The 24590-nt window shown below is 43.4% G+C and overlaps 1 protein-coding gene across 1 annotated transcript; it reads right to left on the bottom strand.

Annotated features, from left to right (window-relative positions):
- Positions 1–848: 848 nt before the first annotated feature.
- Positions 849–22010, bottom strand: kcnj19b (potassium inwardly rectifying channel subfamily J member 19b; the record flags this gene model as incomplete). Its single annotated transcript, XM_081392546.1, has 2 exons — positions 849–1070; positions 21345–22010. 2 exons carry the CDS (start codon positions 22008–22010, stop codon positions 849–851), a joined length of 888 nt encoding a protein of 295 aa, XP_081248672.1.
- Between the last annotated feature and the right edge of the window lie 2580 nt (positions 22011–24590).

The following is a 24590-nucleotide window of genomic DNA, read 5'->3' as shown; positions in this document are numbered from 1 at the left end:
CTAAGGCTTTAATATCAGGAGTTTCTATTCATGATGTTTGTAATGCGGCGGGCTGGTCCTCACCACATACATTTGTCAGGTTTTATGATCTAGACCTCTCCACTCCTGGGGTCAGGTTGCTTGATTCTTAGTGTGCGCAAGGACTTCACACAGAACGGGCTTTTGGCATTATGGCGTAGTGGGTATGGTGTTCCCACCGCGTCTCAAACGCAGCTCGAGTTCCCTTGAAAGGGAACGTCTCAGGTTACGTATGTAACCCTGGTTCCCTGATAGGGAACGAGACGCTGCGTTCGCCTGCCATACTTCCTGCATGCCCTGACCGACTTGCTTCAGGCTTTTTCAGAAGCTAACGCGATCTGTGTCAGCGGGGCTGCCTTATAGTTTCCTGGTCGATGACGTCAGCCGCCTATGACGTCTCGTCTTTCCATTGGACTGATTATACACGTGCTTCACGACGCAATCACGCAGGGCGTTCCCACCGCGTCTCAAACGCAGCGTCTCGTTCCCTATCAGGGAACCAGGGTTACATACGTAACCTGAGACGTTTTCTTTGTCTGGATTTAGGAATAAACAGATTTTTGATAGTTACCAACGTATTGTTGTGCAAAAAAAAAAAAGGTGTACCATGCCATGCCACCATGTAGTGTGACCAAGAAAAAGCCTTTCTATTGTATTGTATATTTTTATTCCCATCTTATATGGAACATCCACTTGCAAAGTGAAGAAAAATAGGCTTGTTACTCAGAGTAAACATGGCAAGTTAAAAGGGTCAAGCTGAAAGTAAAATTGTATTTCTTTCTCAGAACACTTTTTTTTTTGAGAATGTATGATACTGATAATTTATGATACTAACCTGTAGTTTCCACAATGCCTTCTAGGATGACGACAATCTCAAACTGCTCGTTCATGAGGGAACGCTGAGACAAGTCGAAAAATGGGCTATTGGAATTGATCTCATGACATATTGTGAGGGGTGAGACAAGAAAGAGTTGGTCAGCACCCGTTCCAAATCCTACATCCAATTCCCGCTGATCCAATGGAAGAAACTCTCCCTCAGGGGTTTGACGAGACTAAAGCAAACACAGGGTGAGATAAGCGGTTAGGACATTGACACATTCACAATTTCCCTTTCATATACTGTACTAACATTTGTACTATATTACATTTAATCTTGGCATTCACTCAGGATTTTTCAGATAAAGATCCCAGCCTGTGGTGCTCAGGGGTGAACTAAAAATCAATTGTGCCCGTTAATAGTGATGTTTATTTGCTCATGCTGCCTGTGCTTTTGTAGCCCTGGATTCATTGAAGGAATTATACAAATCAGGTAACAGCACAAACTCTAAACACAGTTTGCATCATGCAATTGCCCAAATATTGCGGGTTGATTCTCTTTGCTAGGTTGTGCAGGATTTAGTAAATTACCATGATCTGGTGTACTTTATGGGGACTGTATAAACATCGTATAAATTTTAAAATATTGCTGATCACTTACAAAGCACTAAATGGTTTAGCTCCCCAGTACTTGAGCGAGCTCTTAACGCATTATTGTCCTTCACGTCTATTGTGATCTCAAAATTCCAGCCAGTTGACAATACATAGAATATCAAAATTGACTGCTGGCGGTAGATCCTTTTCCCATTTAGCACCAAAACTTTGGAACAATCTTCCTAACATTGTCCAGGAAGCAGACACACTCTGTCAGTTCAAATCTATACTAAAAACACATCTCTTTGGCCTAGAGATGTGTTATACACATAACACATTATAGACTTCTATAATTCAATGTTAGGCTGCATAGTTTAGGTCAGCCGGAACCGGGGGGAACACTCCCCATAAATCCTGATGTACTTGTTACATCATAAGAAGGATGGTGTCTACGCTAATATTATTCTCTCTGTTTCTCCAAGGTTTACCACAGTCCACCGGATCCAGGCCGTATCCAGAACTGATGAAGGACCTGTGCCTGGACACGATGACAACGCAGTCCTGAAGTGTCAACCAGTCCCTCCCCTCTTTCCTGAAGTCAGCCGGATCCCGGCCGTATCTAGATCAGATAGTGGACCGGCACCTGGACCCATCCACTTTTCCATCCACTTTTCCATCCACTCTTCAGGGACTTTTCCATCCCTGAAGTGCCAGCCTCATCAGCCCTGTGAAGGTCTCATCGACACGACAGCCATCGGCACTGATCCTCAACAAACTCGTCCCCATACCGGCATGATGACTCCGACCTCCAACCAGATGGAACTGGATAAATATTCTGAATGTTCTGATCCAATCTGACTTCTGACCTGTAATGCTGCCTGGATCATAATCCTACACTGTTCGCTCATTGGCCAGAGGAGAACTGGCCCCCGACTTTTTTTTCTCCATTCTGTCAACATCTGATGGAGTTTTGGTTCCTTGCCACTGTTGCTTTGGCTTTTTTGCTTAGTTGGGGACATTTAATATTCAACAATATTATTGATCTGCCTTACTTGAGGTGGACGATGAAGCAATTTTCTTCTAGAAACGAACTTTGTTGTATTATTTTCATGTTATCACTGTGAAGCTGCTTTGATGCAATCTGTATTGTAAAAGGCGCTATATAAATAAAGGTGACTTGACTGTATGATATCTGCAATCCAGGTACCTGAATCACTAATTCCTATGTTAAAAAAAAATCTGTTAAATCAGCCTAGGATGGTTTGCTGATATTAGCTGGTCTCTTAGCCTGGCCAGGCAGAGGTCGAAATGGCCCACTGGTCTTTATTTCTAATATGGACAGATATCTACATGCATAACAAAACCTTTTAAAGGGCATCTTCAATCAACAACCACGGTTTGTTAATCTACCTTTACACATAGCCTTGTGTTTCCATATTAACATTAGAGATTGGCAGTGAAGTCAGCAGGGTTGGCTGCCTGTGCCGAAGGACACAGATGGTGAACAGACTGAAAGCTCCAATCCCAGGAAAAGAGTGCAAGCTTTCACAAGTATAGATGCAGTGCCAATGTCACACATGCGTGCGCGCACACACATACACACGTTGTTGTTGTTTTTTCCATGTTTTATGGGGACTTTCCATAGACAATGATTGTTATACAGTACAAACTCACTGTAAAAAATAAAATCTTAAAAAACGGTCAATGACTGTCAGCTATGGCTGCCAAACAAAAATCGTAAAAAATAAAGTAAAATATCCTAATTTAAATGAAGTGCAAAAAACTTTTACAGAAATTTTCCTTAAATGTTTTACTTAAAAACACTGTTATTTTACAGCTATTTCCTGGATTATTACAATCCAACCCCTTCACTGTAAAAAAATCCCATAAAAAACAGTCAAATGACTGTCAGCAATGGCTGCCATACAAAAACCGTAAAATTAATGTAAAATATCCTAATTTTAAATAAGTGCAAAATACTTTTACAGAAATCTTCATTAATCTTTTTTAACAGAAACAGTTATTTCACATTTTCAGAATTTTTTACTGAAAAACATGCAGTTAATTACATGCATGATTTGCTGTGACTATACGTCACTGCATCAGCAACTATACAGTTACTGTCTAAATAAAGCAACATGCAGCAAATCATCAGTGTGTTCCTGCTCATCCTGGACTGAAGCTCAGGCTCTACTCTTCAACACAACGGTGACACACAAAACACACCATACAGAAACACTTTAAATCCCAACAAAACATTAAACACTAACAGATCTCTCAGGATCTCAGCATCTTCACTTATTACAATCCAGACTTTATTTCTTTCACTAACATTCTTATTGAGAATTAACAGAGGTTTAGAAGTCGAAGTTTTATTGAAAAGAATATAGTTTGATGTCACCATGATGGAGATCAGTGTTTGCTTTAGTTGGGCTCTTGACCTTTTAGTTTTTAACATGAGTATTTCTCTGGCTGCTTTAACTGTGTGTTTCTGATGCATATTTGTTATAGAAATCCAAGAGAAACTCAGATCAGATGATGTTGCTCACTTTTTAGTGATAGTCATCATGTAGTGTCCTGCTTCATTGATACCATCTGAAGTATAATATCTGATTGTCGTAAAATATCAGTTGTTAATTTTGCATGACAAAACTGCAATAGAAGATCCTGCAGTGCTGTGATACTCAGATTTTATGAAGTCATTATACAGAAAATGTTTTGACAGGATCATATAGACTCACTCAGACATCAAGAATCAGCGTATGTGTAATGATGCAGCGGATGAGGAGGGATCCATTTGCAGCTTTATTTAGAGTGGTCAGACAGGCAGGGTAAAACAACAGCAGACAGAACAACGGCGCGAACACAGAGCAGATCGGGGTCACAGGCAGAAGTCAGGGCAGGCAGCAAAAGGCAAAGTCCAGTTAGCAATCCGGGTAAAGGCAGGCAGAGAGCAATCAGGAGTCGAGATACACAGTCCAAGGTCAGTAAAGGAGAACAGCAAACACAGGAATAAATGCTCGGAAATTGTACGCCGGGGCAATGCAATACTTTGCAGAGAAGTGGAGTGTGGAAGTGGCTTTTATGTGTGTGTGAATGAGGTGCAGGTGTGTGTAATCAGTGCAGTGCAGGTGTATGAAGTAATCAGTCCAGGTAGATGCAGGATGGGAAATGTAGTCTGTGTAGTCTGTAATCTGATAGTCCGGTGTGGAGTGCCCTCTGGTGGCTCTCAAGGGCACTCCAGCTGGTGACCGTTACATAGCCCCTCCCCAAAGAGCGGCTTCCAGACGCTCCAAAACTGTCCAGGTGGAAGGTGGCCCGGAGGCGGATCCGGGGGCGGGATGGAGGGCCAGGTCCGTGGAGCAGAAGAGGACCTTGAGACTGCGGTAATACGGAAGGCCAGGGCGGAGCAGGCTGTGCAGGCGACCAGGGCGGAGCAGGCTGTGCAGGCGACCAGGGCGGAGCAGGCTGTGCAGGCGACCAGGGCGGAGCAGGCTGTGCAGGCGACCAGGGCGGAGCAGGCTGGAGCAGGCTGTGCAGGCGACCAGGGCGGAGCAGGCTGGAGCAGGCTGTGCAGGCGACCAGGGCGGAGCAGGCTGTGCAGGCGACCAGGGCGGAGCAGGCTGTGCAGGCGACCACTTGGGAGGTGACGACCCTTCGGGAGGTCAGGGAGGAGACGACCCTTCAGGCGGCCAGGGAGGAGACGACCCTCCAGGCGGCCAGGGAGGAGACGACCACTTGGGAGGCGACGACCCTTTGGGAGGCAAGGGAGGAGACGACCCTTCAGGCGGCCAGGGAGGTGACCATGGCACAGGAACAGACACTGGCTCAGGAACAGGAACAGACACAGAGACAGGAACAGACACCGGCTCAGAAACAGGAACAGACACAGAGACAGGAACGGACACCGGCTCAGGAACAGACACCGGCTCAGCGGCGGCCGTCTTGTCCGAAGACACTGGCTCGGCGGAGACCATCTTGTCCTGAGACACTGGCTCGGCGGTGGCCATCTTGTCCGAAGACACAGGCGTGGTTTTGGCCATCTTGTCCGAAGACACAGGCGTGGTTTTGGCCATCTTGTCCGAAGACACAGGCGTGGAGCCGGCCATCTTGTCCGAAGACACAGGCGTGGAGCCGGCCATCTTGTCCGAAGACACAGGCGTGGAGCCGGCCATCTTGTCCGAAGACACAGGCGTGGAGCCGGCCATCTTGTCCGAAGACACAGGCGTGGAGCCGGCCATCTTGTCCGAAGACACAGGCGTGGAGTCGGCCATCTTGTCCGAAGACAATGGCGTAGAAAGAGGAAGAGGAACAGATTCAGGCTCAGGCTCAGGATCAGTATCAGGATCAGATTCAGTCTCGGCGGGACGAGACTCTGGACGTGACGTGACGTGAAGCTCTGGCTCGGCAGGACTGCCGTGAAGCTCTGGCTCTGGCTCGGCAGGACTGACTTGAAGCTCTGGCTCTGGCTCGGCAGGACTGACGTGAAGCTCTGGCTCTGGCTCGGCAGGACTGACGTGAAGCTCTGGCTCTGGCTCGGCAGGACTGACGTGAAGCTCTGGCTCTGGCTCGGCAGGACTGACGTGAAGTGCAGGCTCGGCAGGAAGATACTCAGGCAGGAAGGTCTCGGTGAAACATGATTTATGCAGGATAGTCTCGGCGGGATGAGACTCCTGCACGATGGCCCTTATGGCAACACGTACAGACCTCAGCGGGGAATCGGCCACACTGGATACCAGTCCTAGACGATAATAGACCGATCCGGTGACTAGCTTGATGGCTGGCGTGACGGGAACAGTCTCTGGAAACGCCCCCTCAGCAGAAGAGGGCTCTGGAAGATCTGTTGAGACGTGATAAGACTCTAGTGCGGCTGCCATTATAGGCACGGAAGTAATGGTGCATTCCTCTGCGCCTCCCACAGTGAACGCTGAACCAACAGTCAACAAGGCATAGTTCATAAACTGACTGAGAGATGAACGGGGACCCTCACGGATTAAACGTGATCTGAGCGGCAGATTAATGCCCTCACAAAAGAAATCTATGAGCACACAATCCGGCATATCAGAATAGTAGGCGAGATCTAAATACTCTTGGATATAATCCTCGAGTGATCGAGAGCCCTGCTTAAGGGTTAATAACATTAGTGCATTGTCCAAACCTGGCCGATATTCACAGGGAAAGCCACTGGATCCTTGTAGTGGCGAAGTACTCTGTAATGATGCAGCGGACGAGGAGGGATCCATTTGCAGCTTTATTTAGAGTGGTCAGACAGGCAGGGTAAAACAACAGCAGACAGAACAACAAAGAGAACACAGAGCAGATCGGGCTCACAGGCAGAAGTCAGGGCAGGCAGCAAAAGGCAAAGTCCAATTAGCAATCCGGGTAAAGGCAGGCTGAGAGCAATCAGGAGTCGAGATACACAGTCCAAGGTCAGTAAACGAGAACAGCAAACACAGGAATAAACGCTCGGAAATTGTACGCCAGGGCAAGGCAATACTTCGCAGAGAAGTGGAGTGTGGAAGTGGCTTTTATGTGTGTGTGAATGAGGTGCAGGTGTGTGTAATCAGTGCAGTGCAGGTGTATGAAGTAATCAGTCCAGGTAGATGCAGGATGGGAAATGTAGTCTGTGAGTGAATCTGATAGTCCGGTGTGGAGTGCCCTCTGGTGGCTCTCAAGGGCACTCCAGCTGGTGACCGTTACAGTATGAATTGCAACAATGGTGACAATGAAAAAAAAATCTTAGCTACTAAAGTCACAAAAAGGCTTTGTTGGTTGTCACCATTGTTAAGATTCATATGTTGATTCTTGATGTCTCTATACTACTAAAAAAAATGAACCAGCTCAAAACTTTTTCTGTATAATATATATATATATATATATATATATATATATATATATATATATATATATATAAAATTTCAGATTGTTATAACACTGATGCCACAATATTTCAAGGGTCATGTGAAAAAATATGACTTTAATTACAGACTTTGTATGAAGCTAAACTCCATCTATATATTATGTAATCTAAGCTAATATATTCAGAGATTTGACTGTCATATCAGTGAATCAGATCATCATATGATGACTATAACATCACCAATGAATGACCAAGATCATCTGATACTTTCTCCAGCATTTATTGCTACAACAAATGTGTATCAAATACACAGTTAAAGGAACTAGAGAAAAACAAAAGTTAATAACTCAAGGGTCATGAGCCCAAGTAAAGCAGACACTGATCTCAATCATGGTGACATCAAATTTATTTGAAAGTTTTTTACACTTCATTTAAATGAGCATATTTTTTTTACAATGAAGGTATATGATCGTGATTATTCAGGAAATACATGTAAAATAACAATGTTTTTCAGTTTATTTAATTTAGGATGTTTTACATTTTTTGGGGGGGCTGATAGTCATTTGACCATTTTATCATTTAACTGTTTTGTTACTGTTTAATTACAGATTATATTTGTAATTTTACATACATTTTTATGTAATTTAAGAAAACAGAAAAAATACTGTAAGAAAAATACAATAAATTTTCTGTATAAAAAATGTGAATTACTGGAATTTGTCAATGTCACAATACCTAAAATAACAGCTGAATTTTTATTTTACAGATATTATTTGTAATTTTACAGTGTTTTGAGTACAATTTAAAATTAAAGAAAATGATCGTCAAAAAATCACAGTTATTTTCTGTAAAATTAGGATTTTTTTTTTTAACAGTGCTGTATATCCCCTTACACTAACCCTACCCCTTAACCTACCCATTACAGAAAACTTTCTGCATTTTTACATTTTCAAAAAAACATCACTTTTTTTATTTACATGCTGTTTTCCTCATTGGGACAAAATAAAATGTCATTTTGATGACATTTGACATGACATTTTATCCCCATTATGTAGGGTTTAACCAGGTCACACCCACACACACATTCTTATTTTAAGCGAACTGTTAAACACAAGTACAAAATCAAAGAGGAACACAATGTAACATCTGCTGGTGTGATAAAGGTAGTGGTGATAAATTATAAACATCTGCTGACAGTACCTGACTGTTGCTGAAACTAGTGTGGATTGCACATCCCACAAATGCAAACCAAAAACACACATCAGAATGTCATCATTTTAATTTTTAAGATCTGTTAATGTTTTTTTTTTTTTTTTTTTTTTTTTTTTGCAAATTCAATTTTGTGATAGATATTCTGTCCAAAAAAGATGAAAAGGTTTAACTTTAGAAGAATACTACACAAACTCATTGCCAAGACTAAAGCTACTGAAGTCTTGTCAAATTTCGCAGTAACAGAAAGAGTTCAAACAGAAAACAAAATTAGGCTATGGTAAGGCTACAACAAGACACTTTTAACATGCCTTTTTTAAAAGCGAGGCTGCCAAGGGAGGTAAGACAGCTCCCTGGAGTTCAGGAGAAACTGAAGTTCAGGGGTAAGGAGCTATGAGACTAATATTCCCTTCCTGACAGTCCCTGGTGATATTTAATCACTCCTTGTCAAATCCCTCTGCCTGAGTGAGATGCTATAAAGCCCCGCCATTCTAACCATGTAACTCTGGCGCAGTTTGATTTCACCATCATCTTCGCGTACAAAAGTTCACAGGATTTTCCTTCAAATATCCATAGAAAGAAACACATCAAAACTCACAGGGCACAGCATGCAGTTGCCAATTTAGACAGATGAGTGCAAGAGATGTTTTTGTGTGTTGCATGCACCTCAAATGAACTTCTTTGACCTGAGGGAGAACTTTAATTGCAAATCTCAATGACTGTTTGAAAATAGTTTCACGAGTTCACACTTACATACAATTAGGGGGAATAAAGTTTAGTGCGTATTTGAACATGTACGTAGAGTACTCCCCCCGTATGTAAGTGGTTAGGACTAGAAGTGTGGAGAAGGGGTGGTGGAGGGATGCTGCTAAACTGTCAATGAACTGAGGTGAGACTGCTGAATATATATATACACCTCTTATCATTGATTGCTGAGTGCTCTCCACTCTTGTTAATTATCTGAACGTGCTCCTCCCGAACTTTGTTAATAAAACATAATTTAATTTCCATAAAGTTGTCATTTGAAATCATTATCTTCTTGAGGTGCCCTTAAGACAGCCTGTCTAGTTAATCTTCTCAGACATTAGCCATAGAAAACAGTAAAAGAAAGCAAAAGAGACTGTACATTTTAGAGGTGGGACAGAGTGCTTACACTGCAGGTCACTCTGAGAGTAATAGATGGGCTGCTGTTTTTTCCCCCCTAACGTTCTGCATAGGACATTTACAGACAAAAGGCGGAACAGAAGGGAGGCAGGCTTATGAAGTCAATCATCCGTCATCCTGTGCTCACTGCATTGCGCCTGTCGTGGGGTGGTGAAAGCCATGTGTCAATCATGCTCTTCTTTAAAGGGACACCAGGCAACGTCTTCGTGTTAATTAATCATCTTCGTAAGTCGGTATATGATTAAATGACTCATTACAGGGCAAATGAAGACTCTCTCGCCCGCCCCTACTGCCTGTAGGAAGAATATCCCGCTTGTAAGTTCGGTGTATCCTACCTGCGTCCTTCAGTCTCACAAAGTCTCAGACATCGCGAGAAGCAGGATCAGTTTACGGCAAGCATCCCCAGCACAGAGGCAAGCTAACGAAACCCGGCTAGCGATTGTTGCAAACGTGTGTATAATGGCAGAGATTAAGAAGAAGAAGCAGCAAAAACCCTTGACGGAAGATGCAAAGAAAAGGAAAAGAGCTTCAGACCGAGCGAGGGCTAACCCTAACGAAAGCAGTAGTTTGCCTCGTTCATATCGTTTGTTCCCGGTAAAAATACTAGTATGCATGACAACACAATAAAAAATAAAAAAACTCGCCATCAGTTGAAAAGAAAATATTACTTTACTTACCTCGGTAGACATAATTGGTTTTGAAATAGCCGGTTCCTCTGCTCAGCTGGGTTGACAGCTGATCAGCTGGGTTGCTCGTGGCGAGGGGGGAGGGACAACAGTTCGTTTTTACGACAGTGTGTTTGAAAGCATTTACTACCAGACACTAGGGGGAGCTAGGGGGAGCTTCGTAGAGAAAAAACACTCAGGCTTGCCTGGTGTCCCTTTAAGAACAAAATCCCTCCTGTACACTTCTACTCTGATCAGTCCCATGTCTTACAATCTTTCTTGTAACAATTCCATGAGCTCATATTTTCTTTGCCCTGTCCCCATATGTTCACTGACTCTTATGTCATTCTCACTGAGGAAGCGCTGGTGAAATCTGTCATTTGGAGATTATCTGGTGTGAAAAATAATATTTAATCAGATTTTTATTATTTTGTTCCAGTAAAAGTCAAACTGTGTTAAAATAAGACTTATTTATGATTTTAAGCATACACCTCACTTTGTGTCTTTTTGAAATAGAAAGACACAACATTTGCCAATAAGGTAACAAAATAAACAATTTAATTTTAGGGTAAAATAATTAAAGATATATTCTTTGAAAACAAGTTAATATTTGAATTTCCAATGGCATCAATTTTCTATGGCAAATAGTAGGCCTAGATTTTTTTACTGAAAAACAAAACTGAAATACACATTACAAATTTGTTTTATTTTGCAGTGTCCAAATTCAGATTCTTCAGTTTATTTATTATTTTATTTTATTTTGTATTATGTGTTTTATATTGAAATCAATTCCAAATACAATTAAAGGATGACATATATGGCAAAAGATGGCAGTGACATAACTTTAATTGTTTTTTTAAAAGTATTTGCTTAAGACGTGTGATTAGTGAGTGAGTGAGTGAGTGTGTGTGTGTGCGTGTGTGTGTGTGTGTGTGTGTGTGTGTTTTAAGCAACATTAGAATATCTCTGCCCTTTCAGTTTTCACGCAATGTGACCTTGGACCTGACAAAGTGTTACCGTGACATTTTATGCTGCATTTCAAAGATATACACTGTTAGACTTTTCAGTAATTTCTACAGTTATTTACTTTAAATCACCCAGTATTATCCTGCTATTTCTCTTTACAGTAAATGACTGTGATTCCTATTGCATCATGGGAATTTTCTGTGATGTCAAGTACACCACATACAGAGACTTACTGTATTTTTAAAATTTGCTGTATACTAGCCTACTGTATTTGATACAGCCTCTCTGGCACCATTCCATCATGCTTTTTATTTCCTAATTTTTAGGAAATAGTAACGCTAGTAAACGCTAGTAACGCTATAACAGCCAGAGACTGTCTATACTGGACACATTGAAGCGACCGGACCATTAATGCAAAATGCAAACCTGTTTGTCCCTTGTCAGAAATAGCGCGAGCGCTTGGACTCGGAGTACCGACCATACGTCAGAAATATAACGCGTCATCATTATACAATGTCTGGGTTCTCTTACGAGAGTACTCTCGTGTTGCGTAAGCTAGCTTACGCTACGGGAAAATCCCTTTTCTCGAGAATACTGAAGCCAAAAATTATCCTTAATTTTGTATTAATTTAAAACGCATATGCTGCACAGAGCAGACCTGCGGCAACTGCAGCAACCAATCGAGAGGCTGCTCGTGACGTAAGCACCAATGAGGGCGCGGGCGCCCTCAATCGTCACGGCCCGCCAGAATGGGCGTGGCTTATGCCTATATAAGCCCAGCCCCGATAGGATGCTCTTTGATTTTTCATCTCTTCAGCGAAGTATTCACATCGCTGGATCTCCGGAGAAGAAGCCTGCGCCGTCTGCAGCGGGACGAGCATCTTCATCGCAGATTAAGTGTCTGAGGAAGCCGGTCGTCTTCTCGCCGCCTTCAGCCGCTGCTCCTGCTGCGCCATCCGGCGCCTATATCCTTTCCTTGCTTCCATGTGTGTTCGCCGCCGTGACACACACGTATTATCCGTTAAAAGAGCCGAGACGTTGTTTCAAATGCCTCGTTCCTCGAAATGCGTGTAGAGCACAGCTCAGCTACGGGGACCGCTACATCCTGTGCACTTCCTGCCTGGGCAGAAACCACGCCGAACACGCGCTTTGCCAGGGCGGTTGCCCGGAATGCGCCACAATGACCATGTCGACCCTGCGGGCTTGACTGGCCGTATTTGATGTGGACACCTCTCTTCCGCTTCTCCCATCTGGGCTGTGCCGTAAGAAGCACCGCTCTCAGAGACCCCCAGAAGGTGAATTTCCTTGCGAAGACACGCCGGTGGTATCCCCGTGTGCTTCGCTGGCTGAATCTCCCACCTCGCTCACGGATGGCCAGCGCCCGGCCCCCGCCGCCGCGTCCACCGTGCCCGACGAGCTCGAGGGAGACAACCCAGAAGAGGACAGCTGCTCTCTTCTTGCCCTTCTCCGCTCTATGGATGAGGCGGGCCCCGAAACGCCCGCCTCATCCATCTCTTCGAGCCACCAAGTCCGCTGCACAGGCCATTGGAAGAAGCATGGCGTCTCTCACCGTCACCGAGAGACACTTGTGGCTCACGCTGTCCGACATGAAAGACTCTGACAGAGCCACCTTCCTCGACGCGCCTGTGTCTCCTACAGGTCTCTTCGGCCCGTCTGTTAAAGGGTTTGCTCAGCACTACACAGAGGTGCAGAAGACGTCTCAGGCCATGCGACACTTCATCCCTAGGCGTTCAAGTTCTGCGTCAGGCTGCTCCAAAAAGCAGCCGCCAGGCTGGAACACAGCGCCACCGCCACCTCCGCCGCCAGCTTCACAGCGCCGTCAGCCCAGGGACTCGCATCAGCGCTCACGCTCCTCGAGCCGCCGCAGGCCGCCTCCCCCCCCGGGGACCCAGACCTAAGATTGCGCTGAATCCCGAGCCTCCCAAGTCTTCCTGACCACCTTAGGAAGACGACGATGGTCGAGTCCCGCTGCGGCCGGACCGCCATCAAAAACAGCACGCTTCGGTCTCGCAGTCCTCACAGCAGAGGTGACTGGAGGAGTGTATTTCACAGACAACGAGCCCATTACACAACCCGCTCACCTGTACTCAAACACCGTTTTCACGGCGACCCAGATAAATCTCAGAAAGAGCATTATATCTGTTGGGCCGGCTCACGCCGAAAGTGTTATAAATGTAGGAACTGTGCCCACTTCCCAGTGCTCACCCCTACACATAAGCACGGCCCATTCAGTGACACTCACTCATACAGGGCCCACATCAATAAAATCGGCCCAGGCCGCGTTATGTGTTTCAAACGTAGGAAATGTGCCCACCTCCCAGTGCTCACCCCTACACATAAGCACGGCCCGTTCAGTGACGCTCACTCATACAGGGCCCACATCAATAAAATCGGCTCAGGCCGCATGTGTTTCAAACGTAGGAAATGTGCCCGCTGTTCAGTGTTCACCCCTACTCATAAACACTGCCCGTTCAGTGATGCACACTCACTCAGGGCTCCCGTCAAACACCAATTGTGTTCTAAGTGTAAGAAATGTGCCCGCTTCTCAGCACTCATGCTTACTAATAAACGCTGTACGCCCTGTGTCACATACACATGTAGGGCTCCCTTCAATGAAACACTCCCCGGTCCCCGTGACAAGAGTGTTATGTGTGAATCAGCCGGCCGCTATTCTCAGCGCACCGCCCCACTTAAGCGCTGTAAGCACAGCGTCAATGTATCAACCCGATCGAGTCTCTGGGTCCCTGACACACAGCGACCAGAGCCCAGATACCATTCTACCCCTGGCCACACGTGCAGAAGCATGGGAAATGATCCCGGGCGTGTCAGAATGGGTGTTGAACATTGTAAAGCGAAGCTATTCGCTGCAGTTCGCTCGCAGACCCCCGCGCTTTCGAGCAAGGGTCGAAACTACGGTGAAAGGCGAAATGGCCCACCTACTTTGCGCCGAGATAGTGAAACTGCTGAAAAAAGGAGCCATAGAAACTGTCCCTCTGGCACAGAGCGAGTCGGGCTTCTACAGGCGATACTTCCTAGTACCCAAAAAGGATGGTGGTCTCAGACCCATCCTAGATCTCAGGCATTTGAACGGAGCCCTGATGAAGAGGCTGTTAAAAATGCTCACAACCAGACAAATCCTCGTGCAAATTCCCCCAAGGGACTGGTTTATTTCAGTGGATCTGAAAGATGCTTATTTTCAGATACAAATAGCGCCCCGTCACAGGCCTTTCTTGAGATTCGCCTTCGAGGGCCAGGCCTATCAGTACACCGTCCTTCCGTTCGCCCTGTCTTTAGCACCCTGTACATTTACGAAGTGCATGGACGCGGCGCTCGCTCCCCTGAGATTACAGGGTATACGAGTACTGAACTATTTGGACGACTGGCTAATTCTAGCGCAGTCAGAGGCGGAACTGATAACACACAAGGCCTTATTACTCAGCCATCTGGAAGGTTTGGGTCTCAAAATCAATTGGACCAAGAGCTTACTGGGTTCTCTTACGAGAGTACTCTCGTGTTGCTCTTACTGTCTCAAACTTGAATCCACAATGCTGTTGGGTGACGGAGATTCTCTCCTTCCTACAAGAGCTTCTGGACGAGGGCAGGTCCTCCTCCACGCTCAAAGTCTACGTATCGGCCATAGCTGCGTTTAGAAAAACAACGCATGGTCAGTCACTGGGTAGGAATGACCTTATCACCCGCTTTCTATCACACCGTCGGCAGATGGAAGAAACACGTGAAAGTGTGTGAAACTGTAGATCATGTGTAAAAGAAATGGCAATACTGCCTCTCATAAATAACATGAAGACTTCACAAAGCAAGTCTTACAATTAACAGCCTACACAAACACCCGTTTGATCGATCTGCAGTGTAAAACAAACAAAATCAAACGAAGATTACAACAGAAATGCAATTTAACACATTTGCAAAAAGATATAAATATGTTCTGCAATAATATTAGCATGTTATGAAATTCATCCTCATAACACATCTGTAGCTTGTCAGATGCAATCAAATGGATGGTAATAAAAAGCCATGATGCCATCACAATACGTAATGACGCACAATTCACATTGAGTGATCATGCGCTTCACGCTTGCGCGTGAGTGAAGTTACGTTTCTTGGTTTTCCTCTGTGTTTGCCATGATTTCGCAATCGATGAATATTAACTTCTGGGCGTTTCACGGTCTATTTATGGGCAACTATGGGCATGACATGAAGCCGCAAAAGCTGCGCTACATTTAGAATTGATTGTGATTTATTAAGGGAAAACTGCGTAGGATGTGCGTGCGCACGGTTTTATAAATCCGAATATTTCTGTGCGTACGCACGTCCTATGTTTCATCCGTACGCCACTTCTGACGCAAATCCTACACAAAGTTTTATAAATGAGGCCCCTGGAAGGCGACCGACTTGTATCAGTCAGGCGTAGATCTGGGAACGGTCTCGAAACTGAAAGTAGTCTCGACAGATGCCTCCAACTCAGGTTGGGGCGCCCTCTACGAGGGCAGGCCGACTTTTGGCCTGTGGTCAGGCCAAGAGAAGTGCTTACACATAAACTGTCTGGAGATGAAAGCGGTCGAGAACGCTTTGGGGTATTTTCTTCCCCTCTTAAAGAGCCACCACGTCTTAGTCCGCACGGACAACATGTCGGTGGTGTCCTACATAAACCGCCAGGGAGGTCTCAGATCATGAAACCTTCACAGGATGGCGGAACGCCTCCTTGTGTGGTCTCAGCACAACCTGCGCTCGCTTAGAGTGGCGCATGTGCCAGGCTGTCAGAATGTGGGTCCAGACATGCTGTCCAGGGACAATGTTCCCCCGGGGGAACGGTCCCTTCACCCCCAGGTAGTCCAATTGCTATGGGACACCTTCGGCAGAGCGGAAGTCGACCTCTTTGCGTCAATGGACAACGCTCACTGCCCGATATTCTTTACAAAGAACAGGGACGCACTGGCCCACAAATGGCCCAGCCACCCGCTCTATGCGTTTCCCCCAATTGCGTTGTTACCACAGGTAATCAAACAACTCAGGGAGAGCGAATGCTCTGTGCTCCTCATAGCGCCGCTTTGGAGGAACCAAGTTTGGTTCCCGGAGCTGATGCAGCTAGTGAGCACGGCCCCATGGCCGATTCTGGTGAGGAAGGATCTCCTCTCTCAGGCCAAGGGCGCGATCTGGCATCCACGCCCCGAGCTTTGGGCCCTGCATGTATGGGCTATCAACGGATACCCGTTGACCTCCCAGCGGGAGTGTTAAACACGATCACGCAGGCTAGAGTGCCCTCTACTAGACGGCTCTATGCTTCCAAATGGTCAGTGTTCTTCGGCTGGTGCTCGGCTCGAAACTTGAATCCACAATGCTGTTGGGTGAGGGAGATTCTCTCCTTCCTACAAGAGCTTCTGGACAAGGGCAGGTCCCCCTCCACGCTCAAAGTCTACGTATCGGCCATAGCTGCGTTTAGAAAAACAACGCATGGTCAGTCACTGGGTAGGAATGACCTTATCACCCGCTTTCTAAGAGGGGCAAGGAGGCTGAACCCTCCTCAACCCCCTTTTGTTCCTGTATGGCATATTTCCTCGGTCCTGGAGGCCATGAAAGGTAACCCCTTCAAACCACTGCAGTCTGTGGATCAGCGGCATCTCTCGCTTAAAACCGTTTTCCTGATGGCTCTCGCCTCGGTCAAGCGAGTGGGTGACTTGCACGCGCTCTCTGTGAGCGCCGCGTGCCTTGAGTTTGGGCCTAATGACTCCAAAGTCATCCTCAAACCGAAACATGGTTGTGTCCCAAGGTGCTCTCCACCCCTTTCAGAGCACAAGTTATTTCCCTGTCAGCTCTCCCGGGGTCTGACAGCGAGAATGACAAGAATCTCCTTTGCCCGGTCAGGGCGCTGAGAATTTATGAATCAGACAGTCAGAACAGCTCTTCGTTTCCTTTGGTGGCCGCGCCAAAGGACTAGCTACCTCGAAACAGAGCCTGTCCAGATGGATAGTCGATGCTATCGCGTTGGCTTATACAGTACGTCCAAGGGCCTTCGTTGTCCTTTGGGTGTTAGAGCTCATTCCACCAGAGGCATGGCCTCTTCATAGGGCCTGGCCCAGAGGGGTATCACTTCATGATATTTGTATGGCGGCAGGCTGGGCCTCTTCATCTACATTGGCAAGGTTTTATAACCTAGAAGTCCCTGCCCTACAGGCTAGACTGTTATCAGTCTAAACGAAATATCAGCAGTTCTGCTCGAATCGGATCCGACCAGACTGCGTGTTATGTTCATAATCTCATACAGATTGGACTGTGCCCAGTCCAGCTGTCTTGCTACAGTGCAGGCTGACTAATGTTTATCCTGACTGTTATACTGTACTAAGCACCCCTTTTTCATTTCGCAGCTCAGGCTGACTGAGGTCCATCCTGACTGTTATACTGTGTCAAGCACCAATGAGTTCATAGGCAACTGTATTGCCTTCCTGTTATTCATTAGGCCCACTCCTCGTCTGCCTTGATATTACCCACTTATCATGTGTGCCCCGGGCACATGCCCTTGGGACAATGTTGTGGTCGATACTTAGCACGACGCTAGCTAGCTTACGCAACACAAGAGTACTCTCATAAGAGAACGTCTCGGTTACTAACGTAACCTTTATTCTCTCTAGATGAGGGAACGAGTGTTGCGTAACCCTGCCGTGCTTGTGCTACGTTCTGGTTTCGCTTCAGTCGATGAAAAACCAAAGAGCATCCTATCGGGGCTGGGATTATATAGGCGTAAGCCACGCCCATTCTGGCAGGCCGTGATGATTGAGGGCACCCACGCCCTCATTGGTGCTTACGTCACGAGCAGCCTCTCGATAGGTTGCTGCAGTTTCCGCAGAGCGACCAATAGGCGCGCAAGCTGCCTCGCCTAGGTCTGCTCTGTGCAGCAAATGCGTTTTAAATTAATACAAAATTAAGGATAATTTTTGGCTTCAGTATTCTCGAGAAAAGGGACACTCGTCTAGAGAGAACCGAGTTAGTAACCGAGACGATTTGTTGTGTCGCGCTGGAGCATCCAGTGTAATATCACTGGGTTCTAACTGTCTTGGATCGCGCCGTTCGTGTCTGGCCTGGGGTAGTGACAGAATTAACTTCACCGAGAGAGAGACCAGCAAGCAAGGTAAAAAACATTCTGTGTGTGTTGACAGGTTTGTGCACTTTACCATGGTAAACTGCGCTAACGTTTCATTTTACAGACTTTGTTAGATTATTGAACTGTCGAGTTAAAATACACCAACGAGCAACGCTTAGTTTACATTAACATTAAATTAACTAATGTGAAATTCTGTGTTGGTTGTATCTAATGTTGGCCTACTGATGAGAAAATAACATTGTATGTTAGCTAACAAGTTTTATGGCTAGCGGCCACCTTTCTAGTTTTAGCATTAGTTTGCAAACTATAACATATTATAGTTTTTTTTAAAATGGAATGTAATATTTACTGCAATTTTTGTAACCTGTGTTTAAAGGCAACTGCAACAAAGCGCCAATTCGCGTCAGTGACTTCTAGCAATTCCTGAGGTAGGCCTAGCTTTTTTTGATATATTTTGACATAAGTTTGCTGAAATGATTAGCAATATGTGATAAGTGCTTTGGAGCCACTGGTGCAGACTAGGTAGCATACAATATCTTATAAAATCTCTATAAAATTGGTTAACTTTATATCAAAGAAGTGACCTTTGCATCATGTCTAACATTATATTTATTACACAGCAAATTAACCAATCAGAAGATGGACCATTTCCTATGTTCAGTCTCACCAGATTAAACATATCTAGGTAAACACTGCAGTAAAACTCTCACTAAATCATTCGTACCAAATTTAGTATTCTAAATGACTTAAGTTTATATTTTTGCATTATTTTGATATTTTATTAGGCAGAAGACTCTCTACCATTGCAGTCTCACATGACCAGGAAGGTCTAATATCAGCGCACAGATGGGTTAACTACTGTAGGAAGGAGAATGATCATCACACAGTGATTTCTTGCATGTGTCTTACGGTGTATTTGTCTCAAACAGGTACCCCCTCACTAAAGACAAGCTGTAATGGGCTAAATCATCGATTTCAGTCTTTCTCTCTATGGATCTCAGCATTTTTAGACAGAATTTAGGATATGTAAGTATTAAAATTTAATCTGACATAATTTTAATTTAGTTCATCTGAAATGTTTGAATATGCTTATTGACAAAAATATGTTTACAAATATATATTAAGTTATAGTAAAAAATAATAATAAAAATGTAAAAAAAGGAGGTTAAAAATGATTTGACACTAATATGGAATTTTCACCTCTCTCTCTCTCTCTCTCTCTCTCTCTCTCTCTCTCTCTCTCTCTCTGTTTTATATAGTGTTGGAACCGGGATCTCCTCTGAAGGACTGAGTACATGATTTGTGTTTGTGGACACGCATACAGACCAGGGAACATTCTGATGTTGTCAGTCAAGTTCTGAACAGAAACCAATCTTTCGAGAAGTTAATTTATTCGCAAAGGTGGACAAAAACATTGTGTTGGCTTTTTAAAGATTATTTTGATGATGACTTTTACTCCTATGCTATGGAAAAGATGGAGAAGTAGACAGTCAGACTTTGATAATGATAATAAATTTCTCTTGAGCATCAAAGAGACTTCTTTCAAAAACATTAAGACACTTAAATACTTCTTTTGGCCACCAGTGTACATAAATCCAACAAATTTTAGGAAATAAGTGAAATTATTTTGAAGGTGGGGTTATGTGTCATGTATTGTGAAAAGAACTGTGTTTTGTCCGGTGTTGGATATTTCCTTTTTGACTGCTTAAAAATGTATTTATATTCTTCAGTTTTATGAATGTAATGGTTGATATTTCATTATAATAATTGTATAAGCTAAACAACCAATGACTCTACATTCATTTTGTCAAATGCTAATGTTTTGTTTAGGATTTTATGTATGTTTTTGTGCGGTGTGTGTGCGGTGAAGGACAGCACATAATGTGTTCATTTAACACGTTTACACATCTTTGTGGTAACCTTTCTGACATATTTACTTTGTTAAAATCATTAACACAATGAAAGAGTTAAAATTAACACAAAAAAACGTTGTCCCTAAACTCACCCATTAATGTGTGAAAATTACTGTAACATAATTTCCAGCACTGGCAGACTATTTATTTTGTGATAGTCTATATATGAAATGTTTTAAATAAAAAAGGTATTTTGTAATAATTTTGTCTAATTGGTTTGTATGTCAGTAGTTCTTATGTAGGATAAAAAATAAAATTAATTCTATATCAAAATTATGAAATCTAATTTATATTTAGTATAAATAAAAATAATTACAGTGGTGTACTGATTAGCTTGGTTTTTACAGTAATGCACTATTACAGTAGGCCTACCATGTAGTTATGTAAAACTTAAATATGGTAAGGGTACTGTAAATCTTAATTACTTTTAGTAATTACTGTTACTGTTACAACCCCTTGAAATGTCAGTGTTGCAATCTGCTCGTTAAAACCCAGGATCTAATAGCTGACTGACAGCAGAAGGAAATGTGCTTTGTCTCTAAGAAGCACTCTTACTGCAAGGCTTCCTGTGGGAATCCGTATAATCAGAAAGGGAATGTGTGTCCAATTAATTTATGCACGCCACAGCTCTTTGCACTGAGAGCAAACACGATTTCTATGCATATCAGAGACTGTTGAGATCGGATTGCATTACATTAGGGGTGCAAACAAGCAATGGCCAAATTTACAGTATGACGAGCTTTGCTTAAAATCGATGCGAGCTCCCCTCCCCATGTCACGAGAACCTTAAAAACATCCAATATTGCTCTTCCCAGAGAGGACCAGTTAACTAGGCTACATTCACCAGAACGCCAGTAACTAAATTTCTTGCCGGATATTTTCCCTACAGCATTGTTGCGAGATGCGACTTTGTGCTCTTAAAACCTGTGCGCAAACACACACATCACACCATCCACATGGGCTCTAATGATATTTCAGTAGGTATTTGACACAGAAAGCACTACCTTGATGAGCTTGCACCTGATCTGCGCCGACACCATGTGGCTATTCCTGAGATTCCCGACCCTAAACATGAGGCAGAGCTTCCCGTCCCGTTGTGAGATGACCGCGTCCTGGCTGAACATGAGCGTCTCTGCGCGTTTCTTGGGCTGAGACATCTTAATGAACATACAGCCGATGAGAAACGCGTCCACGATCGAGCCCAGCAGCGACTGGAACAGGAAAAGTATGATGCCCTCTGGGCACTTCTCCGTTATATATCTGTACCCGTAGCCTATAGTCGCCTCAGTCTCGATGAAGAACAGAAAAGCGGAGGGAAAGTTGTAAACGTTGGCGACGCACGGGGTGTACGAGTCGTCGTGGCCGTGACCGAGGTCCCCACGGATGTACGCGATGATCCACCACATAGATGCCATGATGAGCCACGCGACCGTGTACGTTAAGAGAAAAATAAGCAGGTTCCAGCGCCACTTGAGGTCCACGAGCGTGGTGAAGAGGTCGGAGATGTACCTGCTGGTCTCCCCCCCAAGGTTACCGTGCTGGACGTTGCAGCGCCCGTTTTTCTCCACGAACCGCTGACGCTTTCTTTTGGCCGGGGCAGAAAAGGACATGGTCCGGTTGGTGTTCACCACTTGATAATCTTCGCCGAATTTTCGTCTGATCGCAGACATGATGCTCGATTCACAACAGTTAGAATAAACACGCTAGAAGGGTGTCTTCCACACGTTCATCGCTCCACAGATCGACAACTTCACTTGCAACCTTTCAGTTCAGATTATTTAACTGATATCCTCAAATTAATAAAATGTGTGGACGCGCAAAAAGTAGCTCAAAAACAGAGCAAGTGCTCCCGTGTCTTTCAACTTCTCTCAGTGTGGAGATGTATAGTGTAGATGAACTGCGGCACTAAATCTGAACTGACGCGCGCTTCTTCTGCCTATACGCTGAGAGAGGGAGGCAGAGGTTGGGCAAATGCGCTCGTTCGTTGTGTGTGTGTGTGTGTGTGTGTGTGTGTGTGTGTGTGTGTGTGTGTGTGTGTGTGTCAGTGTGTGTGGGTTCAAATCACTGAGCAGCAGTAGTATAGTGAGGAGAAAGGGGTCGTATATCTCTCGAGAGGGAGACTCGAGCGCGCTTTTGTCTGCTGTGGAATACTATAGTGCCATCTGCTGAGAACATATCATAACATCCGCTCAAGGTCATCTAATAGGCTATAAGAGCTGTTTATCAAAATCTAATTTAAACCCAAAGTTACCAATTATCAAATACTCGAGGTAATTAAGCGATGTCAAAATATACATTAAAATAGGCCTATTCCTGAAAAATTGTGAAAAGCTATTGGCTAGAAGAGTAGGGTAAATTTTGTTTGTATTTCTGAAAGATACGTCTTATTATGCTTGTTACTGCAAAACACAATATTAAAAACAATTTCATGTTCTTATCCTGTACTTCTGAATTAAATATTTTTCTCAAACCTTTCAATTTTAGTCTATCCAAAAGAACAAAATAACTTAAAGGGGAAAAACAGATAGGCTTTTTATTTTATTTTTGGAAATAGCTAATATGGTGCATTTGCTGTAAATGAAGATTTATATAAATGTAGCCTATGTATATATTTATATAAATCTTTATTTACAGCAAATGCACCATTATGCTACCTCTAAAAAAAAGCCTATATGTTTTTCCCATTTAAGTTATTTTGTTCGTTTGGACTACATTAGTAGCCTAGTAGCTGTATTTATAGAAGTAACTTATTAAATTAAAATAACTTTATTTTTAATAAATCTAAAACTATAATGGTCATTTATGTTTGGGGTTTTGTACAATTTATGTTTTGATTAAGGAATTTTTATTTATCATCTCTCCAAAATGTTTTTCACAACCGTAAAATTAGCCTACAATTGTCCATTTGAGTGAGTAAGTTTACAACCTGTTAAATGGGTATCATTACCCATTTTAATCTTAGTAATTCAATAATTTAAGAAATTTTCAAATTTAAAAGTTCAGTTTAGAGGTATCGGTATCGGTATCGATATCGGCGATACTGGCCTTGAAAGTATCGGTATCGTATCGAAAACAAAATAAGTGGTATCGCCCATCCCTACTTGACACAGATCGACGACAGAGACAGACCTGTAGCTAACTGTTGTGGGCGGGACTAGCAGCAACGAAACGTAATGGCGGATAATTTAATTCTGCGTGCGCGCGGGCACACACACACACACACACACACACACACACATACATACAAACGCACACAAAGCCACGCAGATTTGGAAAAACGATTCATAAAAGACATAAAATATAGGCCTAAATGAAATTTACGGGCAAATACAAATGATGATCAAAATGAACATCTATTTGCAAGACAAAATTAAAAGACTATAAATAATTAGGCTTGTCTAATGTGTGTACACATCTTAAAACTCACTTTAACCCCCACATGCTTAATAATCTTTAAGGAAAACATGTTAAGTGACTGCTGATTTCTGCAGTTATACCTTATTTTCTTTGTTTTCTAATTCCACAGAAATAATCTGTAAAATATTACTTAATTTTTTATGTAAAATTACACATAACCATATAAAATTACAGAGAATTTCCTTTAAAAAACGTAAAATTAATGTAGAACCAAAATAAAAGCAATTACCTGTAAATTTAATAGTGGACCTTTAAATTACAACAAATATCTGTAAAATAACAGGTATTCACTGTATAATGACAAAAAGGCAAAATTCTGTAAAAAAATACAGACCGTTTCCTGTAAATTTACAGTTTTTTTTTACAGTGCATCAATCATTTTTTAAGAGAGAAAGTAACCAATAAAGCAAAGCCTGAAGAGATCGAGAGTTTAACAAAACACATCAATGGGCATCAATGAAGTTTGACATTTAACAAAACAATGTTAAATTGATTTAATTTAACAAAAAAAAATCAAAAACACCGCATCCACAACAAATATTTCTATTGACTGAATTTGAATATAAAAATGTTGTAACTTCTCAGTAATGATTTCATGTTTAAGTGCTTAACTCCATTAATTTGAATGGCATATTTAATCCAAATGTGTATATCAGAAGTAAAACATGGTTTAAATCATTATTTTATTTATTTAAACTGTTATTTGCGTCAGTTTCACTAAACGGCCCAACGCGCTCGCTGGCGCGGACATTTAAGAAGGGATATTTGCTTCAAGTGACAGGCTTGGTGAGTGAAATTATATTTGTATTATCTTTCTGTATATGTAAAATTTT

This window comes from Scardinius erythrophthalmus (assembly GCF_964197995.2).
Source record: "Scardinius erythrophthalmus genome assembly, chromosome: 18".
Taxonomy (NCBI): Eukaryota; Metazoa; Chordata; class Actinopteri; order Cypriniformes; family Leuciscidae; genus Scardinius; species Scardinius erythrophthalmus.
Note: the sequence above shows the minus strand (reverse complement) of the source record. Positions and strands in the feature narration are given on the sequence as shown.